General features: G+C 43.0%; 1 protein-coding gene across 1 annotated transcript in view; it reads left to right on the top strand.

The window, feature by feature from the left end:
- insrb (insulin receptor b) overlaps positions 1–24,793 on the top strand; it is a 196,143-nt gene that overhangs the window by 99,974 nt on the left and 71,376 nt on the right. The window contains 2 exon segments of the mRNA XM_080735499.1: positions 18,994–19,202; positions 20,912–21,045. Of these exon segments, the coding sequence (XP_080591625.1) occupies positions 18,994–19,202; positions 20,912–21,045 (343 nt within the window).

Here is a 24,793-nt window from a genome sequence, read left to right on the forward strand (position 1 = left end):
AGGATGCAGGTAGAGGGGGGGGGGGGGGGGGGGTGAACAGGGTAGAAACATAAGGGAGGGAGGGGATCAAAGGGAAATGGATGTGGGCGTTGATATGACATCAAATAATATTGACCACAAAGGGAATGTTATAGAACAGAGGTCTTCAATGTTTTCAAGCCAAGGACTCCTTAGTTGAGAGAGCGATGAAGCAGGGACCCTCACAACCTGTTAATAGATTCCATACAGTTTAATTGTTTGACAGCACGATCATCAGTGTATTTTGGATTCATGTCAATGTGTGTTTTCAGATATTTAACCACCTGAACCGACGACCGTCAATACTTAATAAACTTGACCTTTCACTCTGTACTTAGTATGCTCTTTTTCCCCTTTACACCAAATCTTTTTGCTGAAAATAACAGATCTACAAGCTCACAACGCCTCACGCTGCGAGGCGTTGTGAGCTTGTAGATCTGCTATTTTTGGCTAAATTTCTCGGAATATGTACGCTAGGGTTCAAGTTGTTATTATAAAAAAGGAAAGTTTCTATCACTCAAAGATTTGGAGGACCCCTTGTAGTAACTCTGAGGACCCCTTAGGGGTCCCGGACCCCCTGTTGAAGACCCCTGTTATAGAAAAAGATGAGTCGTTAGAAGGGCTGCTAATGGGTGCCCGCTGGCCTACCGGTCCAGGCGCGTACCACATAGGCTGTATTAGGCTCCAGTGTAGCCTGACAGCGTGTCGATGGTTCGATTCCCGATCGATACTACCTTTGCTGCGTGTCTCACTCCCCATCTCTCTCTCTCTCTCCCCCCCATATCCTGTCAGTCTACTGCTGTCCTATATCAATAAAGGCATAAAAGCCCAAAAACATATCTTAAAAAAAGGGGAGGGGGGGGGGGAAGAAGGGCTGCTAATTACTGCTGTGTGTGTCTGGACTGAATCTCCATGGCGACAGGCTGCGCCCCACACGTGTTGCCTGTAGCCAGTACACAGACAGACAGACAGACAGACAGACAGGGAAATCAATGAATGGACAGACAGACAGACAGACAGACAAGCGAGGGAGGAGACTTGTTTGTTATGCCTTGTTTATGCCGTGTGTGTGTGTGTGTGTGTGTGTGTGTGTGTGTGTGTGTGTGTGTGTGTGTGTGTGTGTGTGTGTGTGTGTGTGTGTGCGCGCGCGCGCGCGTGCGTGCAGGTGAGTCACGTGATGTCCTTCCACTGATTACTTATTTAGTGTTTATTTGCAGAGCCACGCTTGTGAAGCACTTTGCCCATAAAACATATTATTTTTTTACAGTATATAATTATGTTTGTATCGTAATATATATATACATGTATATTATCTTCGTTGTCGGGTGGAAACCTTGTATGTCCAGAAGCTCTTTCAAAAGCGGTTTGAAACGGATGCGAGGCGTTGTGTGCTTGTAGATCGGCTATTTTCACTAGTTTTGTGCGACACTTTCGTATGAAGGAGGGCTTCAATTTAAGGGGGGGGGGGGCGGGGGGGGGAACATACACATGTGAAACTTGGAGATACAAGCTTTCTGCCCGACAGTGACAAGATATATATACATCATATATACATATATTCCCCCTCGTCCTTTTTTGTGGAAGTAGTCATCAGTGAACAGAGGGGGAACAGATTCGGTGTACAATATGGGCCATTCTAAAGTGGATGCAGCTAATTGCCTTACAATGCTGCAGGTCACTTTATAGCCATTAGCACGGAGCTATTAATTCTCACAATTTTACAGTCTGTCGACGGCGGCGTTCAACGGAATAGGCCAACAAAAGAGGCAGTTGTTTTCAGACGCAATCTGAATATACAGTACGGTGCTTTGGAGAGAGGTCTATAAATTGATTGTGTACTCCGCTAGGCCGTTTAATTGTTCCGCCCTGGCCTCCTCCCTGTGTATTTCTCACCTTTATATTGCTGCTGTTAAGATATTTAGACCGGGAACGGATTATTACTTTAACCATTATTTTATGCTTTAACTATAGAAAAATAGCAGATATACAAGCTCACAGCGCGGCACCGAGTGCCGCGCTGCGATCTTGTAGATCTGCTATTTTTGAAAAATCTTGAAAATGTGTGCAAATCTTTGAATGCATATATTTATTTAAAGCAGACATTTGTAACGCATATCCTTCATTCTCTTGGTCCCTGGAACTAAATATTTTCAGTGGGTCCGTGGGTCAAATACATATAATTCTAGGGGGGGTCCTTGACATAGGTTTTTCAGAAAACTGTTTGAATCTAGAAGACTTTTTTTTTCTTCAGGTCTAAATAGGTTAACTGGTAACTTTCTTGTTCACATAAATGGGTGTCTCGCTCTGTGGGAAGATTACTTATATAATTGATTTATATATACACGTATGTCGAGACGTGTGGGGACAAACCACATACTTTATGTAGTGTAGCTGTGGGGGATAACCGGAAAGCGTTCAGGAAATGGAGAAACATAACAATCAGTTATTTCCAATCCTAGTGTAGGTTTTATCTCTTAGAATCGAACCAAATCTAGTCAGGAGCTCGTTGCCATTTTCTACCGTTGTCTGTGATGTCTACAGCCCTCCATGACCTTTCAGCAACCTAACCTGCTTACCCAAGTCTCTGTGTGCGTAGTGTGTGTGTGTGTGTGTGTGTGTGTGTGTGTGTGTGTGTGTGTGTGTGTGCGTGTGCGTGCGTGCGTGTGTGCGTGTGTGCGTGCGTGCGCAGGTGTTTATAGCTGTGTGTTTACGCGTGTCCTCTGCGTCTGTGTGTTCACGTCTGTTTGCTTTTGTGTTACTAGCTCTGGTCTCTTTCAGGCCAGTCCAACTTCCAGTAACCCAATAAAAGCAGGATCGTTTAGCCAACAGGACACACGCACGCACGCACGCACGCACGCACACACAGAATGGAACACCTCCGTTCAGATCGTATAGGTAATGGGTTTGAGCCCGGCTGGCGCCACATTTTTTGGGTCCAATGGTTTTGGATTGTCCTAGACCACTGGTTCCCCAAGACCATTTGTGGATCGTGGACACATTTGTATTGGGTCCCTTACTTTTTCGTTTCCTACATTTTGTTTTTAATTATTTCAATATTCAAAATATTCCCCCAAAAAAGCTAAGATTTTAATGAACTGAAAACTAAATTCAATGATCTTTGCAATAATTTCATGAGGAAATCAAAGAAAAATCAAGGAAATCCTATAAATTAGAAATTAGAAGTAGTGAAAATAGCTCACAACGCGGTGCGAAGCGACGTGTTGACTCTAGTGTATGTTGCCATCATTCTCGGCAGCGAGGAACTTTTCCTGATGAGTCATTTCTATACGTAGAACATGAAGTATGTTCTCTGTACTATGTACTGGAGTATGACTACACACACACACACACACCCTTGTATGCGTTTGCTCAGACAGTGTTTGTGTACTGTATCAGCTTTATTTTTCCATGCCTAAGATAAGGGGGGGGGGATACCCTTATCTTATCCCTAGACTTCTTTGCCTTTTTTTTTTAACTATTTTGAAAAAACATTTTACAATACTTCAAATAGCCGAGACACGTTGACAATTTAAAAAATGTTTTTCAAAACGGTAAGAAAGTTTAGGGATAAAGGGGTAAGGCATGGACAAAAAATAGGGCCCTAAGTGTTCATCATGTGCAAACAAAAAAGCAAGTTAGGTTGCTGCGCACGCATGGGAACGCACGCAGTTGTGCTCGAAATTATTCAACCCCCTTTGACAAATTTGTTCATTAGTGTAGCCACTGTTCCTTTGACTTGTGAACTATGCTCAAAACTTTACTTTTTGGAACATTCAGTGTCTTTGTAATTGTTTTATATCCTTTTCCTCTTTTGTACAAGGCAATAATCTCTTCTCTGAACTTCTAGTCAGGCCAGATTGCACATCTGATCCATGTCGATTGCAGTTGATTACAGGTGTTTTCTGGTGTATTTAAGAGTTGAATAATTGAAAGTGAAAGTGGCGTTGAAAGTGGCATTTGGCATTGAAATTGGGAAAAAAAAACAAAAAACTAATGTTACTTTTGTTGAGCTGAACATTGTTCTTGTATGATTGATTTATTTCGTTCAGTCGTCAGTTTGTGAATTTAGCCAATAAACCAGATCTGCAGAGGGGGTTGAATAATTTTTAGCTCTACCGTACTCGATCAGGTGATCACTTGATCACTGTGAGCAGGTGTGATTGAAGCAATGTTGATTTTGTCGACTAAAACTATGACGAAAAATGTTTGTCGACTGCGTTTTTTTCACTGACGAAAAACGAAATAAAAACTAAGCTGTAATGACTATACTAAATATATTGACAATTTCGTCAACACAATAAAAAATAGACTAAAATGTTGGGGAGGGAAGAGAGTCATTTTATTTTTGGTTGCTATCCAGTGTTGCATGCTGAAAATAGCCGATCTACAAGCTCACAACGCGTCGCAACGTGAATATAGATCAGCTATTTTCAGCACGCAACCAAGTGTAAAATCAGTCATTACGATGCCATCAAGGCACCGCCAAAATACATTTTAGTCGACTAAATCAACTGTAGATTTAGTCGCCTAAAATCTTATGATATTCAGTCAACTAAAACTAGACTAAAACTAAAACTTTTCAGGTGACTAAATTATGACTAAAACTAAATCAAAATGCGCTGTCAGAAACAACACTGGATGGATGAGAGCAGGAGTGTTGTGGCACAGTAACTCATCCAGACATTACACATGTTTTTGCATCATAACAGAGGAGGTTGCCCCTAAGATACCAGATAAAATGTCTCGTCCAAACGTTTATCCTGTCAAGGATTTGAGCGTCAGTGTGTGAGTCATTCACAGGTCATTCACACACACACACACACACACACACACACACACACACACACACACACACACACACACACACACACACACGGTGTAAGAAGACACCCCAGGGCGTCAGGCCCATCATTGTGTTGGTGACAGTTGAGCTCATCAGGTTTATAGAAATGGATCTGACAGAAATGAGAGGAGATGGTGATTGCACTCAGGAATCCTCGTCTCGCCTTTCCCTGGGAGTTCCCACACTGTGGCAGTCCTATGACATCATACCACACAGTGACAGAACGTACAGTCCTATGACATCATACTACAGTGACAGAATGTACAGTTCTATGACATCATAATACACAGTGAAAGGACAGCCTGCTCTGACCTCATCAACAACGTTCAGAGAAGTTCTACAGGGGAAGCTTTTAGCCGTCTCGTGGCAAGAACATTATATATTGAGTGTTTTAACTCAAATACACATGTCAGTTACACTCATACATAGACACTGACTTTTCTTCGTGCCACCGGCTGGGTGCTAAACCCGACTCGAGCGCAAAGTTGCACGTGTTGCGGGCTTGTAGACCTGTTCTCCCAGAGTACATTTTCAGTAACATTGTCCTCTGCACTTACTTATTGGCAGCGTGAATCTTATCACCTGCCATGGGTGAAGACAAAGCCTCTACATTTGCATGTGTATGGGAGCGTGCTATACGGGCTACTACGGGCGCGCTCCCCACCAACGAGCGGACAGCTTGTCCGAGCGAGCGAATGGGTGAGCTACTGTAACTGCAATTATAATGTAAATCTGACAGGGTGCTCCTCGTTACGGCCGGGTACTTCAGCGCTGCGCCACCCACGGTAACGCCGCCTACGCACTCATACACTCTCAGTGTTAACAAATGACTAATTCAACACAGAGTATTCTACTGTGTTTGTAGCCTTGGCATGGTCGTTGCCTTGTTGCCAGGAAGCAGTTAAATACGTTTCTGTGTTAGTGTGTCACACAGTGTGTTGCTTGTTGCTAGGAGTGGTCCCCATCTCCATTTTCCTCAAAATGAAGAAAATATGATGGTTCTATGCTTATGATGCACTTCTGTGTCTCATTCATGTTTGATAGAAAGATAAGCTGGAGAGGGACATGCTAGCTAGCAGGGAGGAGGTGGCGCGCACGCGCACACACACACACACACACGCACACACACACGCACACACGTACACACGCACACGCCACTTCCCATCCAAGCACCATATATTTAGATTGTCACTGAGATAAATGGAAACACATGTTTTTGCATGTCGTCCGTCAGTGATGAGGGGAGGATCCATGTCTTATGTATCTTTCACATATTCTTTACTTTTTTGTTTTTCTGCCAACAAACCGCAGAACTGCTGAGAATGAAGAACTTTAAGCAAGGCATAAAAAGAGCACAGTAGCTTCACTACGAGCTACGTATACCCTGCTCGGACGCAGAGACATCTGTGCGTGTGTGTGCGCGTGCATGCGTGCGTGCGTGTGTGCGTGCAGGATGGCAGAAGAGATGTTGTTTAGGATGTCTTGGCTGCAGGCTGTTTGTACCTCTCCTCTCCCATCCCTTCATTCTCACCAAGTCAAGCGGCTCCGGGGCTGGAGGCTACTCGTCTCCACAATAAAACGCCTCAATCACAGCAGCAACACGTTATACATACACAATATATATATATATACCTATTTTACTGCTGCCATTTGGTTTTAAGATTTTATTTTAGTTTTGATCGAATCATTGAAAACCATGTTTTTTTTAATGTCAGCCTATCTTGATGAATAGCCGTTGAGGCTCAAAAATTATGAGAGAAGCCAATTAAATGTAAACATTTTGGAGCATGATCCAGTGTGCGGCTGTGCACACTGTGAGGACATTATTGTTTTGGACTTTTGACCTAGCACTTTATTGAGTGGACTATATCTATATGCAAAATAGATGATCTACAGCTCACAACGTGTCAAAATGTGGTGCGTTGTGAGGTTGTAGATAGGCAAGTTTTGCAGTAAACTATTATATTTTATTCCACAAAAATGGTTTTATTTATATCAATAATTATTTAGTCTTAAATATGAATTTGATTAGATCGATTAACTCTTGCCCCTAACTCAACACACTATTTCCCTTGATGCCTCTAGCTCTCCACCTCTGTTTTTGCTTTGCCTCACACGCGCACACGCGCGCACGCGCGCACGCGCGCACGCACGCACGCACGCACGCACGCACGCACGCACGCACACACACACACACACACACATCACACACACCGTTCAGGTTCCCCTGCTGCCTGTGTTTGGAAGCTTGCTTGCATAATGGCTGCTCTTTATCTGTGTGTCAATAACCCAGCGAGGGAGTGGCTGTTAGACATGGTGAAAAGGACTCTCCGTGTACACATCATTCTACATCTCTTACGCCAGGCCTGGACAACATCCACAGATTCCCCACACACACACACACACACACACACGGTCTTGCTTCAGTCAATTCAGAGGAGCTTTATTGGCATGAGAAAACATGCGTTTAAATTGCCAACGCATTGCTTCAGTCACTGGCCAGAGCACCTCGTTACGAGCCTGTCCTAATTGAGCTGCGACCTGCAGCGCACATCGTTACGGGGCTGTCCTGTTGGCCAGCTGTGATCAGCGCAACGCGTCGTGAATGCCAATGAAAAAAAGGATAGTGAATTTTCAAAGGGAACATTTTGGTAGGAACTCCTTTCTTCTTTAGGTATGGTTCTCAGAACTTCTCACTCTTCCTCCGTCCCTCTCGCTCCCAGGAATCGGTCTGTTTTTGTTTACAGCTCAGTTCTCTCTCTCTCTCTCTCTCTCTCTCTCTCTCTCTCTCTCTCTGCTGTCTCAGGGCGGTGAATGTCTTGCATCAGATCTCTAGAAGCATTTATAGTAAAGCTTTTGAAGCTCGGAACAGAACTCCCACAGTGGCCAAATATAGTAAACGTGAATCTGGCTGCAGAGTGTGTCTGTGTTAGTAAGTGCACGTGCGTGTGTGCGTGTGTGTGTGTGTGTGTGTGTGTGCACGTGCAAGAGGGCGCATCAACGTGTGCGTGTGCTCCTGAGTAAATGGCTCTGGGGTAAAAAAGAAGAAAACGTGTTTGTTATTGTTCCCAGTGTTTTGCCCATAGACAGCAGTGCCAATTAAAGGGGAGGTTTTATGTGTAAGAGCAGGAAGTGTTGCCGTGTGTGGCTGCTTCCTATTGGCTCCCTGGCTGTTCCTTCCCTGGGGACTAAAGCAGCCAGGATCCTTGTTTTTTTTTCTTTTTTTACTACAGTGGCCAAATGAAAGGTAAACACCAGACACCTTTGATCAGGCTTGCATTTAAAATCCATACTGGAACCTGATGTTGTTTTGGGAAGCAGCTAGTGGGTTATTGACTCGTATAAGGTGTAGGTGTGTGTGTGTGTGTGTGTGTGTGTGTGTGTGTGTGTGTGTGTGTGTGTGTGTGTGTGTGTGTGTGTGTGTGTGTGTGTGTGTGCGTGTGCGCGCGTGCGAGAGAGAGACTACTGATCCTGGTGTATACATTCCTAGCACTGTCTGCATCGAGTAATCTCTACATGAAAACCGTTCCACCCCTTTCAATTGTACATATTTTATTTTGATTGTATTATATTGATTGGTTGTATTGTACTCGGTGCACTTCTGCTTTGGCAGATTTGGCAATTAAATGTAATACCTACAATTCCAAGTGCTTGTCAGGGTGGGGGGTCCCCAGTTCAAATATGTTTATTTTGAGGGTCACGGCCTAAAAAGGTTTGAGAATCCCTGGTATAGAGCATTAACAAATTCATTCACCAGGAGCATTCACTCATTCTTATGACTTCCTATCTAGCCAAGCTTTATAAACTATATTTTTATTAAAGAGAAAACAATAAAAATAAATAAGCAAATATTCGACTTTGGTGAATAACATCGAATAGTGACTTAGAGAGAGAGAGAGAGAGAGAGAGAGAGAGAGAGAGAGAGAGAGAGAGAGAGAGAGAGAGAGAGAGAGAGGTCCAGGATACTACTTCCTCCTCTCAGCTCTTGTTGTGGAAGCGGGCGGGTGATTTCATCGCCCCATCCATCCGTTTCCCTCCACCCCTCCCTCCCTCCCTCCACCCCCCTCTCCACACAGCATGAAAACAAAACAAGGCGTTGTATGAATGAAAGTGGGAGGGGCACTGGCCTAGAAAAAGCAAGGCAGGCAGGCAGCGACGCAGACGGATGGATGGATGGATAGATAGATAGATAGATAGATAGATAGATAGACAGATAGATAGATAGATAGATAGATAGATAGATAGATGGATGGACGGACAGACAGATAGTGGTGCAGGGCCGGCTGAGGCGAGGGAGAGGAGAGCAGGAGGAGGAAGGAGCGATGAGAAGAAGGGAGGAGGAGGAGGAGGTGAAGCAGATGAATGAATAAGTAGTGTAGCGTAGTGTTTTGGCAGAGGCGCTAGCTAGCGTAGCGTAGCCCCTGCTCCAGCGTGAGCAGAATAGGGAGTACTAGTAATGCTGCAGTGGTAGTGCTGTACTGTACTACAGCCTGCTGAGAGACTAGGGCAGGGAGAGGAGTAAATACACATACAAATAAAAAGCCTTGTAAGAACTGCAAATGATTGAACGGAATAAGAGCCAGCCGTCTTTTAAATCTTTTGGGCTAAATATAACCACATAACAACATGAACAAGTCATTGTCTTCTACTGCCTGTTACTTGGTCAAACTAAAACCATACATAAAATATGTATTTGACTTTAATTTCATTGCAGTTACATACCAGTGTAAATTTTTACAGCCATTAGTCTTAGACTTAGTCTTTTGATTAACACAAATAACAGTCTTAGTCTTCTGAAATTGTTTTGTCTATAGTCTTATCGACAAAATATCAAAACTGTGTTGTCTTTTAGTCTTAGTGGACAGAATGAACACTGTTAGCAGTACACCAATGCACCATTCATTTCCATGGCTATATGAGCCAGCAGTTCATCCCAAACAGCAACAGCAGCAGCAGTAGCAGCAGCTTCCCTCCCTGGCTCCTGGGCTGCGTGTGTGTCTGCCCCTTGTCTGCCCCAGCGCAGCCAGGGTTAACCCCGCGAGTCCCTCTTCCCCGACATGGAGGAGAGGCCATTGAATGGCTGCCTTCCCCCAGCCAGCAAACACATTGGCTGAGGCTGAGGGTGGATCTAGGGCTGGCGCCAAGCTCCGGCACGGAGCGGATCCCGAACGGGAGTGGGAGGTGGGATCTATCAGGGCTCTGACTGACTGTCTCACGCTGCTCTGTTCTCTGTTCTTGTTATGTGACGACGGCATGGTCACGGCATGTACACACACACACACACACACACACACACGTCACACACCCCCAGTGGTGGAAAAAAGTACTCACATTTTTTAATTTAGTAAAAGTATCATTGCTGCAATACAGCAATACTCTGTTACAAGTAAAAGTCTGGAATTCAAAATGTACTTGAGTAAAAGTGTGAAAGTATATTGGCATCAAAAGAAACAAAAGTAAAAGTACAAAATGTTTGAAAATAGCTGATCTACCAGCTCACAACGCGTCGCAATGCGACACGTTGTGAGCTTGTAGATCTGCTATTTTCAAATAGCCAAGGTATAAAATATGGCTAAAGTGTTTTACGTATGTTTTATAATATTATAATTTAATATCTGCAAAGTAGCTTGTAACTAAAGTTTTCAAATAAATGTAGTGGAGTAAAAGTACAATATTTGGATACGAGATGGAGTGGAGTAGACGTAAAAGTACTGGACATTCAAAATACTCAAGTACAAATACCTCTAAATTGTACTTAAAGTACAGTACTTAAGTAAATGTACTTAGTTACTTTACACCACTACACCCCCCCCCCCCAATCCTACACACGCACACACACACACACACACACACACACACACACACATGAACACGCACACGGCAGACAGCAGGGAGGGGGGAGGAGGGACTGGAGACGGGAGGGAACAGAGCTATGCATTTTTTTCCAGCGTGTGCACGCTGTGTAAAGTGCATATTTGTGTGTATCTGCGCACGGAAGGGAGACAGTGTGATTGTGAGGGGAGGTGTGCTGCTCAGAGTAAAGAAAATGTATTGGAGAGAGGGAGAGAGAGAGAGGGAGAGAGAGAGAGAGAGAGAGAGAGGGAGGGAGAGAGACCCCCGCATGAACCGTGGTATAAGGTCGGAGGTGGTGTTTTTTCTGCATTAGCTGTTCCCTCTCTCTTGTGGAGTGTTTCACCCCTGTCCTCCCTTTCTTCATCGCTCTTTCATTTCCTTCAGCCTCCTTCTCTCCCCCTCTTCTTTCCATAGCCCTGTCTGTCCTGTCTATACTTTTGCTCAGGCAGTGCGATAGGCAGCCCTCCTGTGCAGGGGGAGGGGTCCTAGTTTCCCTGGCAGTGAGTCCCAAGCAAGCCCCCAGAACGGCTTGTAAACATTGAAGCGGCCGCCCTACTGGCCAAAGCTGTAATTTCAGGCGGGGTGAAACATAAAAGCACGAGCATAAGAGCGCGCCACTGGGATCTACAATAGGGTTCAATGGACGTCTACGTCGTTCGTGATGTCATTAAGTCTCGACGTCAAACATTTTGGCAATTTACCCCAGAATGCACCTGGATTCAGCTACTTCCGCATGCTTCAAAACGCCACTGAGCACTTGCATTGAAGTGAATGGCTGCGGGCGGGGCTGTCCGCTCTCTATTATATATACACTCTATGGTCCCAAGCCCCCAGAACCTTGGGTGAGCTCTGAAGCGCCATGGACATGGTGGCCGTTTTGAGGTACTGCAGTTGGGGCCAGAAACATGAACGCGCATCTAGGCTTTCTTTGTATTGACGCGCGTTCATACCGGAAGTGCTCGTTCATGAATTGGAGCCCCAGCGCGTCCATGAACACAAACTATGACGCAAAATGCGTCACATAGGCCCCACTATACGTCACGGTTTTACTACCCGGAAGAAGGGGTGAAAACGCCTCATGCGCTGGGTGAGCAACTCAATGCAAGTGGACGGGCGGGGGATATTGGTGTCCTCTCTATTCTTCTTATAACTCTATGGTGAGTCCCCATGTGATGCCCTCACAGAGGTGGTGGTATCCCTTGGAAGCTAGCACACACTGCTCAACTCACTTAAAGCCCATATGTTGTTGAGCCAGAGAATCTATTATGGATGGGACAATACGCGATATTATCATTTATCGTGATAAAAACACTTGCGATAATCGTATCGTGGAGATTTAATTTATCGTGATATCCGTCCTCCGTCATGCACTGGGATCAATTCACCTTTTATTTGCTGAGCTGCATATCCGGTACCACTCAAACCCTCTATAATAAGGTATAATGTACATACTTCATAGTCTTTTTTTCACTCTCTATCAAATGTCTTTGCCAAAAAATTGCCGATCTACAAGCTCAAAATGCGTTACGTTGCGACGCGTTGTGAACTTGTAGATCTGCTATTTTTTGGCAAATGTTCCGCCCCAGGATAATGGATTTTGATTATCGCGATAATGTCGTAAATCGCGATTTCTTTTGTCACAATAATCGTGATGTGAAATGTTCGTATCGTCCCATCCCGTGTCTCTATGCTAGTGTATACATTAATATCTTTGCTGAAAATAGATCTATAAGCTTACAACGCCCGTGTTTGCTGCGCGTTGTAAGCTTGTAGATCTGCTGTTTTGTGTAAAAGTTTCCCCAGAATATGGATGTTGGGGTTTAAGGTTTCAGTGGTGCATTCACATGCACTCTCTTCCTCCCCAGGTTTTCAGTGGCAACAGCTTCGTTTGCTTGGTTTGATTTGTTTGGAGATTAACTTTGAAGTAATTGCCATGTAGGTCTGCATGGATCTTAAATCCATCCATCAATGACTGGAATGGTTGAAATAGTATTAGTAATCATTCTTGGCGTTCTTTTTGCCTGCTCTCAGAGTAATAGATGGGTGGGATTTGCCACGTGGAACACAGTAGTGATGTTGAGAAAGTTTAGACAATCACATGAAAGTAATTAGTATAGTCACCAGTTCAGTATAATAGTCATATCGTCGTTGTCGGGTGGAAACCTTGTATGTCCAAAACCGTTCATTTTGCATTTATCATTTTAAAAATGATTTAAACTAGTGAAAACAGCCGATCTACAAGCACACAACGCCTCGCACCGCGAGGCGTTGTGTGCTTGTAGATCGGCTGTTTTCACTACTTTTGTGTGACGGCCTTGTACGATGAAGCAAGGCTTCACTTTGCGAAAGAACGTACAAATTTGAAACTTGGAGATACGAGGTTTCCACCCGACAACGACGATATTATATTACTCTATAGCTCTGTAACACATCTGTGCACAGGGACGTGCAGAGAATGTTAGAGAGGCAGGGACTGGAATGTCTAAAAGGGCCTTTTGGTGAAAATATAATAGCAGACCTCCAAGCTTGGAGGTCGGCTATTTTCTGTGCTTGATACCACACTGAGCTAAGCATAATCAAGGCAATACTGGATATATGGCGTAACGGCATGGATTTCTACACAGAAAGGGCAATTCTTTCAACATAAGATGCTGCATTCACGTTCAGGAGAGTTTGGACAAGACAATTCTCTTGAATGCTGCCTTCAGGTATGGCATGGAAAGAGGCCATTTGCATTTCTTTCACCATAGTGAAAAAAAACTGCATTCATGGTCTGGAGAGGGCACTTAGTTTTTACAGACGGGTAAAAGGACAGGGGCTCAAGCCCCCTGTGATGTGCACGTGCCTGTCGGTGCATATTCCCCCCAGGCCTAATGCAGCATCATATTGCCCAAATAACTTGCATGTTAAGGCCAAACATTGCAGTTGCATTGAAAGTTATGAAGCCTGGTGCCGTGGTAACCTTGTTTTATTGTGTTGCATTTGTATTAAGTAACATTTGATAATACGTTTTTTGCAATAAAGCTTATGTTCTGGGTATGTACATGTCGCGCATTGTACTGACGCACATTGTACATTGTATAAGAAGAGGCTATACAGCAGGGTTCCCCAATTAGTTTTCCCCAAGGGCCGAATTATGTCTAGGGTACCAAGCCGAGGGCCACAACATTGCAGGGGGGGCGACGGTGGCGTTCCCGCTACTCCAGCGACAGTTCAGATATCGTCTTTGTCGGGTGAAAACCTTGTATGTCCAAAACCCTTTGTTTTTCATGTATCATTTTAAAAATGATTTAAACTAGTGAAAACAGCCGATCTACAAGCACACAACGCTGTTTTCACTACATTTGTGTGACGGCCTTGTGTGATGAAGCAGGGCTTTACTTTGTGAAAGAACGTACACATTTGGAGACAGAGGTTTCCACCCGACAACGACGTTATACTAGTGTTGTCGCTGCTCACCAATACTGGGGTTGCGGCCCGCGGGCCGCCTATTGGGGAACCCTGCTATACAGCATGGCCTCTTGTGAATTGGAAAGGACTGGTGGGCAGTATTAGATATAATTTGCACGTTCATTGCACCTCTACTCTAGCATAGTGGAGGTGGTGCTTTCTCTCTGCGTGATACTGTCTAAGCTGACAGTGTAACGAGGGGCACGGTGCCAGAGAATGGTTATTATTTCAAGGGTCACAGACAGGAGAAGCCAACAGGGAGTCCAAGTTGGACGACGTTCCGATATTCTCTGAACTTTAAAATCCGTCTCTGGTCATGTGGATTAAAGTGTGGCCTTGTTAGAAAGAAAAATAATTACTAGACATATTTTAATTGAAGGTTGGGAGTGCAGTCCCGGTATTAAGAGGTCACATATCGTCGTTGTCGGTTGAAAACCTTGTATGTCCAAACAGTTCGTTTTGCATTCATCATTTTAAAAAATGATTTAAACTAGTGAAAACAGCCGATCTACAAGCACACAACGCCTCGCACCGCGAGGCGTTGTGTGCTTGTAGATCTGCTGTTTTCACTACGTTTGTGTGACGGCCTTGTATGATGAAGCAGGGCTTTACTTTCGAAAGAATGTACAAATTTGAAACTTGGAGATACGAGGATTCCACCCGACAACGACGATATACAGTACAGCAGGGTTTCCCAAAGTGGGTGACGGGGCACCCTAGGGTGCCGTGATGCCAGTCCAGGTGTGCCGCAGAATAATCTGATAATATTTGGAATTCATCCATATCACTACACCAATATCACTTCACTGTGCTTAGTCAAACAGGCCTGGTTTGCACTGTACTTGATGAGTTCTTTTTCCATCTACGGCCAACTCTTTTACCAAAAATAGCTGGATCTACAAGCTCACAACGCTGTGAGCTTGTAGATCGGCTATTTTTGGTGATCCCCCCCCGTCCGGATCGGGGATCAAACCGGCAACGCCAGCAGGCATCATAGCCTAATATGTGGTATGCGCCTTGACCACTAGGCCAGCGGGCGCCCCGTATTTTGGTTCTTTTTGCCCAGATAAACTCCAGTGAGTTATTTGTACTTTACTTGAGTATTTCCAGTTTCCAGCGCTTTGACTTCTACTCCACTACATCTTGAATCCAAATATTGTACTTTTTACTCCACTCATTTTTTTTTTTAAACTTTAGTTACTAGTTACTTTGCAGATACAAATTATAATATTATAAAACACACACACATACCCCTGTTTTATACCTTGGCTATTTGAAAATAGCTGATCTACAAGCTCACAACCCGTCGCGATGCGACGCGTTGTGAGCTTGTAGATCTGCTATTTTCAAACATTTAGTACTTTTACTTTTGGTACTTTAAGTACATTTTAATGGCAATACTTTCATACTTTTACTCAAGTACATTTTGAATTCTGGACATTTACTTGTTATTTTAATATAGTTTTTATTGGGGGTAAGTAGCAAAGTACAACACAGGTCAAAAAGTCAGTTTCCCCTTTTACATAGGAAACACAAGAAAAAACAGACAAAAAGACAAAGACAGACCAAAACAAAAAGACAAAAAAATCAGCCAAAGAGAGAACAATAAGAGTAAAAGTAGTTGTTGACAGCATCCAGGAAAGAAAACCTTAGCTAATAATATAAGCGGGATTCAGGGAAATAAAACCCAGACTGTTCTCAGGCATTTGAGGGGACACCCCGGTCACGGGCTCTGTCACAGGAGACTGACCACCTATCCAGCAGAGGCTGCCATATTTTCATAAAGAGATCGTCCTTCTTAATAATTGAGTACCGAATTCTCTCGGACATTTACTTGTAAGGGTGCCCTCACACCAAAATACCTAGAGTGGAATCCGCCAATGCATTTCAATGAGAATGGAGCGTTTTTTGCCAGTAGAGGATTTCTACAAAAAAATCTCCTTTCTCATTGAAATGCATTGGCGGATTCCACTCTAGGTATTTTGGTGTGAGGGCACCCTAACGGAGTACATCTACAGTGCAGTATTGATACTTTTAAGTACAAAATGTGAGCACTTTTTCCACCTCTGTTGAAAAGCCCTGCAGTCCAGTAGCAGACGGTCAGATCAGAAGAGTTGTACCGCTTACAGAAAGACAAACACAGCAGTTGGCCAGCATTTAGCCGATGGCCTGATTCCTCTCCCATCCTGCTCCCTGCTGGCTGTCTGGTCAGTCAGTCCAGCCAGGTAAAAGGTCAGGGTCTGTCTGGGAAAGATTAGCATTCGGCAGTGTTTGTTATTCAACTGAATAAGCCCTCGTCTACTACGACGTGGATATATTATTGCCTGCCGGGTGAAATGCTGTTGTTTGGTTGAGAAATAATACAAGTAAAGACGGGAGGGTATTATATCGTGTGCGGACATTGCCTTTTCTTATTATATACTGTAGCTATGCCTTCACATAGCCTCAAACAGTGGTTCCCAGACAGTGGGTCGGGACTCATCTTTGGGTCGTGGACACATTTGTATTCGTCTCAACATGAGTAAATATATATATTTGTTTTTGTTTACTACATTAAAAAATCGATTATTTCAAAAGATACAAAAAAACAAAAAAAATCTTCTAAATTTTTTTCCAAAAGAATTTCACAAATACATATTTTTTAGTTAAAGAAATTCTGGAAATCTAATATAAAAACCTTTAAGAAGTAGTGAAAATAGACTGTTTGGGAAGCTCTGTCCTAAATGGCATTTATTTAACACTTAAATGGAATAAATTGAGCTGATTCAGCAATTTCTGCTGTTCAGCGTGCAGTGGCACGGCTGATTTAGCAGCTGACCAATCAGCCCAAGGCTAGGTATGTGACACAGAGTAGCCTAATATCTGGTGGATATCCAAGTCTCTTTTGGCCCCTCTATCAAGGTGATAAGTGTTTGATTACCTTCAAGTGTTTGAAGGTAATTGTAGGTCGTTAATAGTGAGTAACCTACTGTACAAGGCCCTTAAGAAATTCCATAGACTAGATTCAGAAGTTTTGCTTTGGTCAGCTTAATAAAGTTAGTCTGTTTTGTTTTGTTTATCGGTTGACTTGTTTTACAATTATAGCTCTGTGTATTTTGTCATGTTGTATTCTATTATGTCGTATGCTATTATGTTTTATAGAGATGTTTTTGTCAAATTCAGATTTAGTTTTTTTTTCCTTAACCACTTTGCTAAAAAAAACAAGCTTTGCTTGCTGCTCTTCCCTGCTTTCCTCTTAGGCCTAGAATTATTGAATGCTTTAACCAGTGAAAAATAGCAGATATACAAGCTCTGTGAGCTTAGATCTGCTATTTTTGAAAAAGTCGTGAAAATGTGTGCAAATCTTTGAATACATGTATTTTCAAAGCGATCATTTGTAACTCAAAATTTGCTTCTGGGGGGTCCCTGGAACTAAATATTTGAGATGCGGGTCTGTGGCCAAATAAATATCATTTTGGGGGTCCTTCACATGAAAAGGTTTGAGAACCACTGACATACAGTAGTAGTCTCTCAAGAACAGACTAACTGAGCTCCAGTTAAGTGAAAAGGACCTTTTCTTTGACGACGGCTGGCCAGATTGCTGACACAGAAACATAGGTTTTTCAAAGAATCTTAGAAGGATTCAAAAGACACTTATAGAATCTGGTCAAAATTCTAATTTTCACGATTTTTCAAAAATAGCAGATCTACAAGCTCGCAGCGCGGCACTCGGTGCCGCGCTGTGAGCTTGTAGATCTGCTATTTTTCAATAGTTAAAGCATAAAAATAACGATACACAATAATGTGTACCCGTTCTGAATGGGGTAATACAATCCAGTTCTCCTCTTCAGTTTGTGCGAGTCGTCACTCTGGTCATTTTGTCCCCGAGAGTTTTCTCTCTGCCCACCCCCTTCCTGTTATGTTTTGTGATGCGTTGCGTTCCTTTCTTAGAGAGGTGGAACGGGGCAGAGAGAGACCGAGGGACCGGAACGTACAGACCCCCTGGCCCTGCCTTCTGTCCCCGTCTGTGCCTCGAGGCTGTTTAGTTTTGTTTTAATTTAGTTTAGTTTAGTTTGAGTGCTGTCAAAGCAGCAAACGGTTTGGGAGAGGTGTGTAGTTGACTTTGGGTCAGCCTCGGTTATACCGTCCCAGTTCCCAGAGTGGATGCGACATTCAGTTTGTGACGTGAACTTTCTTATGGATGGATGATAGATGCTGACTTTTCAATGGCTTTGAATGGAATGCTATAGCAACTGTGCTGTGGACTTGCACTCTTATCCAAACCACCTTTTTTTTTGTGATTGATACTTTTATTGCTTTTCAGATTTGGACAAAAGAAATAATGAACAGGCATAGGGCTGTCACGATTATGACATCTTACATGACGATTAACTGTAACTCAAATAATTGCGATTAACGATTTAATTGTGTTTTTTGTCGTTGGCAATTACATTTCTGTTTGGATTTTAGGCTTTGAAGTTGCAGATATGACACATAACCCAAATATACAAAGAAATGGCTGACATAATTTGACAACTTTATACTTTAAAAGAACATTGATAGTGGAAATAGCTGATCTACAAGCTCACAATGCGTTGCATTGCGATGCGCTGTGAGCTTGTAGATCTGCTATTTCCACTACTTTGAAAATGTTTGAAAATATATGAACCATTTTTCAACATGGAAACGATTTTGACGATTATGTCAAAATAATTGCGATTATGTCAAATAATTGCGATTAGACGATTATGTAATAATCGTGACGGGTCTGAACAGGCATATGTAAACCTTTTGGGCAGAATAAACCACTTTTTTTCTAACACCCCTTCTCTCTCTCCTCTCTCTTCCAGTGTGCACGGAGAACTGTAAGCACGGAGCGTGTACCCACCAGGGCCAGTGCTGCCATGACCAGTGTCTGGGCGGCTGCGGAGAGGTGGGCAACGCCAGCAGCTGTGTGGCCTGCAGGAACCTCCAGCACGGAGACACCTGTGTGGAGAAGTGTCCTCCGGGATACTACGTCTTCAGGGGCTGGCGCTGCGTCAACTTCGCCTTCTGCCAGGTCAGTAATGTACTGGGGGGGTTGATGAAGTTATGACAACTTATTAGCTTGATGCACACAGACATACACAGCTGTACTCGGTCAACAGGTTGAACTGATGGGGAAACAATATGGTGACCATTTTTTCAGCCGCTCAAACCGGGACGCGAACCGCTGTTGCCTAAAACCTGGACCCTCAAAGTAGAGGTCTGCGCGGGACTGATTTTTTAATCCCATTACCGCCCGCTCCCGCTTGATTTCTGACCACTCCTGCCCGCACCCGCAATGATTTCATTTTTGACCTGCCCGCTGTAAATTCCTGTCCTGTTTCAACCACTGAAAACAGATACTAATATTGTAATTCTGGCAAAAACCGGGACATATTAGTGTTTTTAGAGATATTTGTCGGGACTTGGGACACGCAGCTTGAAACCGGGACAATCCCGGCCAAACCGGGACGTCTGGTCACCCTGGGAAACAATAAGATGTATTGATCTTTGAGCCACACTGCCCTGGTCATTCGAGGTTCCAGCCTCCTTGCCCACAAAGCCTTGTCATTTTTCATTTAATTTTTCCAGTACTGGAAAAGTTTTTGAATTTATCAAGGGTTCTGGAAGGTCCTGGAAAAAATATCTATGCATTGTCTTTGGTTATTGATTTTGTTAATACCTCTGAAATGACAAATTAAACATGGGCCAAATTGTCAAATACTGTATATAGAGGCAGAAATTGTGAAAATTGCCGATTTCACAATAGAACCGTGTTATACAAAATTCCTCTACTCTTAGTGCTCGTCAGGGTGGGGGGTCCCCAGTTAAAACATGATTATTTTGGGGGTCACGGCCTGAAAAGGTTGAGAACCACTGCCATACACTACCTGTCTTTGGGCATTGCGCATAGGAGTAAGCGACCTGTTATTGAGCTAAATTATTGTTATATAGTCCTGGAAATTGGGTTAAATATTCTGGAAAAGTTTTGGAAAAGTTTTGGAAATGAATTGGTAAAAATGTGTGGGAACCCTGTTAACTTATTTGGTTATGGCCTCTAGTTTGATGACAGTAAACGGGCACGTCCGCTCACAAGCACTCGGCACAGCTTCAGTCTTTACATCCCAGTTGCACCGACTCTTAAACATTTGAAACGATAACATTGCGCTGCCCCAAAGCATTTCTGCTTACCGCCCTTAAACTTAGAGGCCAATATGCGTCATTTAATGTCCATCTAAATCTTTCTTTCCTTCACTCGGTGATATAATCCAGCACAGCCTCTGGCTTTGTGAGTGTGCATTAGGGATATTGTGACAAAATAAATCGTGATTTACGATATCGCGATAATCAAGATCCATTATCCTGGGGCGGAACATTTGACAAAAAATAGCAGATCTACAAGCTCACAACGCGTCGCAGCGCGACACGTTGTGAGCTTGTAGATCGGCCATGTTTTGGCAAAGACATTTGATAGAGAGTGAAAAAAAGACTGTATCAAGTACCTATATTATAAGTGCCTTTTACCAATTATAGAGGGTTTAAGTGGTACTGGATACGCAGCTTGGCAAATAAAAGGTGAATTGATCCCCAGTGCATGACGGATGACGCCATCACGATAAATTAAATCTCCACGATACGATTATCGTGAGTGTTTTTTTATCACGATAAACGATAACATCGCTTATCGTCCCATCCCTAGTGTGCATGACTCTATCCTCTAACCGTTCTGCTGTTTGTCTGCAGGACCTCCACAACCAGTGTAAGAACAGTAAGAAGCTGCCAATGGACCGGGAGCCAGCCTGCCATGAGTACGTCATCCACAATGGAGGCTGTATACCCGAGTGTCCCTCTGGATACACAACCATCAACTCTACTACGTATGTCTGACTCCTGCTCCTTCTTACGCACGCACATGCACGCACGCACGCACGCACGCACGCACGCACGCACGCACGCACGCACGCACACACACACACACACACACGCACACACACACGAGCACGCACACACTCCTACAAACAGTAACCTTCACACACAAGACACAACATACCCTCAGGGTTCCCACAGTCAGGAAATTCCTGGAAATATTTTGGGATTCAAAAAACATTTTTTCCAAGACTGGAAAAGCTTTGGAATAAACGGAATGTTTTGGAAAAATGTTAGGATTTAATTTACTTTGCTTTTGGCTATTGATTTTGTTCATAAAAAAAAAAAAACATGTCTAGCATTGCGTGAAATACGTATGGCCTAATATATACAGGACATGACATGACAAAAAGAACAGATCTACAAGCTAACAACACGTTGCACCGTGATACGTTGTTAGCTTGTAGATCTGTTCTTTCTTGTCACACGTCACCTTTGCTCGACTCTGTCAAGGCCGGGGCGTGTTTAAGAGCCTCATTATTGCATCATTGCTATAGGTAAGCTAAACGCGCTTTTATAATAAATAAAGTGTATTAATATAAATTCAATTCAAAATCTGTGGGAACCCTGTACCTATTCCTAAAAAACCTTTCAAAATGTCAAACATAATATGTTTGACATTTTGCTCACAACGTGTTGGAACGCTATGCTTTGTGACCTTGTCACGAGGTTATGCTACTTTGACTTTTCCTCACTGCTATTTTCACTAATTCATCACACAGAAAAGCATATCGGGCTTAAGGGCTTTAAAAGAACGGGTACACATTATTGTGTATCATTATTTTATGCTTTAACTATTGAAAAATAGCAGACATACAAGCTCACAGCGCGCTGCGAGCTTGTAGATCTGCTATTTTTGAAAAATCGTGAAAATTCGAATTTTGACCCGGGCTTTTAAGCCGTGACATCATTTTGTAGGCAGAGGAGAATCTGCCCCCAGAGCATTTTCTGTCCCTCGCTATTTTCAACAGATCCGAGACAAAAATAACGACTAAAGTATAATTCTAACACTTTCCTTTCAACAACAAAGAGAAGAAAAATGTGTAAATAGTAAAAAATAGTAAAAAGATTCACGGAAACTGGGGGCAGAAATTGTCCTCTGCCTACAAAATGATGTCATACTTAACAGCCCCTGTCTTTTGAATCCTCCTAAGGTTTTTTGAAAAACCTATGTTTCTATGTCAGCAATCTGGCCAGCCATCGTCAAAGAAAAGGTCCTTTTCACTTAAATGGAGCTCAGTTAGTCTGTTCTTGAGAGACTACTATGTCAGTGGTTCTCAAACTTTTTCATAAGAAGGACCCCCAAAATGACATGTATTTGGCCATCATGGACCCAACTCAAAATATTTAGTTCCAGGGACCCCCCAGAGGCAAAATTTGAGTTACAAACGTTCACTTTGAAAATAAACATATTCAAAGATTTGCACACATTTTCACGACTTTTTCAAAAATAGCAGATCTACAGCACTGTGAGCTTGTATATCTGCTATTTTTCACTGGTTAAAGCATTCAATAATTCTAGGCCTGAATGGCTTAATCCCACAATGACACCACCATCAACATGGCCACGTTGTTGATAGTGATCTTTCATTACATGATCTTAGATGTAACTGTCACACGCAACAATACCCCCCCTGACCTCATCATCACCACAGGTGTCATGTGAACACTAAACACTCACAATAACATTACGCGCGACGAGATGGCGGCGTTTGGAAGTTGATCAAACAAGAAAGGACTGAACGTGAAGGGTCCACTATGGAAAACCATGTGAGAAAGCAGGTAGACTTCACAGAGAAGACATCAGGTGCATATACTGTATGGCAATAGACAAACTGAAAGGGCAAAACATCTGTATGTATACACAGTACATCTGTAGTTATACTGTATATACTGTATACATGAGTTTACAGCGGTGGGTCATCCCGGGACGGGGCCAACGGGTCTGAGCTGTGCGTATCTATTCTGCATCTAGCTTAAGGCAAGACCCAAATTCAGAGTGAACATTTTTAACGCAAATATTTGCTTCTGGGGGTCCCTGGAACAAAAATATTTTGAGATGGGGGGGTCCGCGGCCAAATACATATCATTTTGGGGGTCCTTAAACACTGATTTAGGCCGAAAATGTTGCCACTCTATATCAGTGGTTCTCAAACTTTGTCATGTCAAGGACCCCCATAATGATATGGATTTGGCCGCGGACCCCCATCTCAAAATATTTTGTTCCAGGGACCCCCAGAAGCGAAGATTTGAGTTAAAAACTTTCACTCTAAATTTGGGTCTATTCTGCATCTAGCTTAAAGGACAACTTCAGTTTTTTACAACAAGGGTTCATATTTTAGATTGTAATTAGAGAAAAGAAAAGGTGAGTGTTAAAATGTTTTCATTTACTTCGTTCTATAGACCCCTTTCTGGGCCCGCCCCTTTCCCCCCTCCCCCTGAGCGGCAGCCATGATGGAGTTACTGCTGCAGCAGTGTGTGTCTATGTCTATGTCTATGGAGATGGGACTTTTAATGAAATTAGTCATTACCAGTCCCATCTCCATGATATTTAGATCTAATTCCTTCGCCAGTTCCATCCGCATGATTTGTAGATCTAATTCTATGAGTCCCATCCACATGATTTGTAGGTCTAATACCATCGCCAGTCCCATCCTTATGATTCGTAGATCTAATTCTATCTGTTCCATCTCAATTATGTTTAGGTGTAATTCCATCGCCAGTTCCATCCAAATGATTTGTAAATCTAATTTCATCAGATCCATCCCAATGATTTTTAGATCTAATTTCACCACCAGTTATATCCTTATGATTTGTATATCTAATTCCATCAGTCCCATCTCAATTATGTGTAGGTCTAATTCCATCGCCAGTTCCATCCACATGATTTGTTGATCTAATTCTATATAGTTCCATCCTCATGATTTGTAGATCTAATTCCATCGCCAGTCCCATCCTTATGATTTGTAGATCTAATTCTATCAGTCCCATCTCAATTATGTGAAGGTCAAATTCTATAGCTAATTCGATACAGTCCCATCTCCATATTCTTTAGATCTAATTCCCATGATTTGTAGATCTAATTCCATCACCAGTTCCATCCCCATAATGTGTAGGTACAATTCCATCGCTAGTTTCGCCAGTTTCATCCGCATGATTTGTAGATCTAATTCTATGAGTCCCATCCACATGATTTGTAGGTCTAATACCATCGCCAGTCCCATCCTTATGATTTGTAGATCTAATTATATTAGTCCCATCTCAATTATGTGTAGGTCTAACTCCATAGCAAGTTCCATCCGCATGATTTGTAGATCTAATTCCATAGGGTCACATCCCCATGATTTGTAGATCTAATTCCATCACCAGTTCCATCCCCATAAAGTGTAGGTCTAATTCCATCACCAGTCCATCTGCATGATTTGTAGATCTAATTCTATCTGTCCCATCCCCATCATGTGTAGGTCTAATTCCATCACCAGTTCCATCTGCATGATTTGTAGATCTAATTCTATGAATCCCATCCCCATGATTTGTTGGTCTAATTCCATCGCCAGTCCCATCCTTATGATTTGTAGATCTAATTCCATCACCAGTCCCATCCCTATCATTTGTATGTCTAATTCTATTGCTAGATAGAATTAGATCTACAAATCATAAGGATGGGACTGGCGATGGTATTAGACCTACAAATCATGA

The sequence above is a fragment of the Nannobrachium achirus genome, assembly GCF_963921795.1.
Source record: "Nannobrachium achirus genome assembly, chromosome: 1".
Lineage (NCBI taxonomy): Eukaryota > Metazoa > Chordata > Actinopteri > Myctophiformes > Myctophidae > Nannobrachium > Nannobrachium achirus.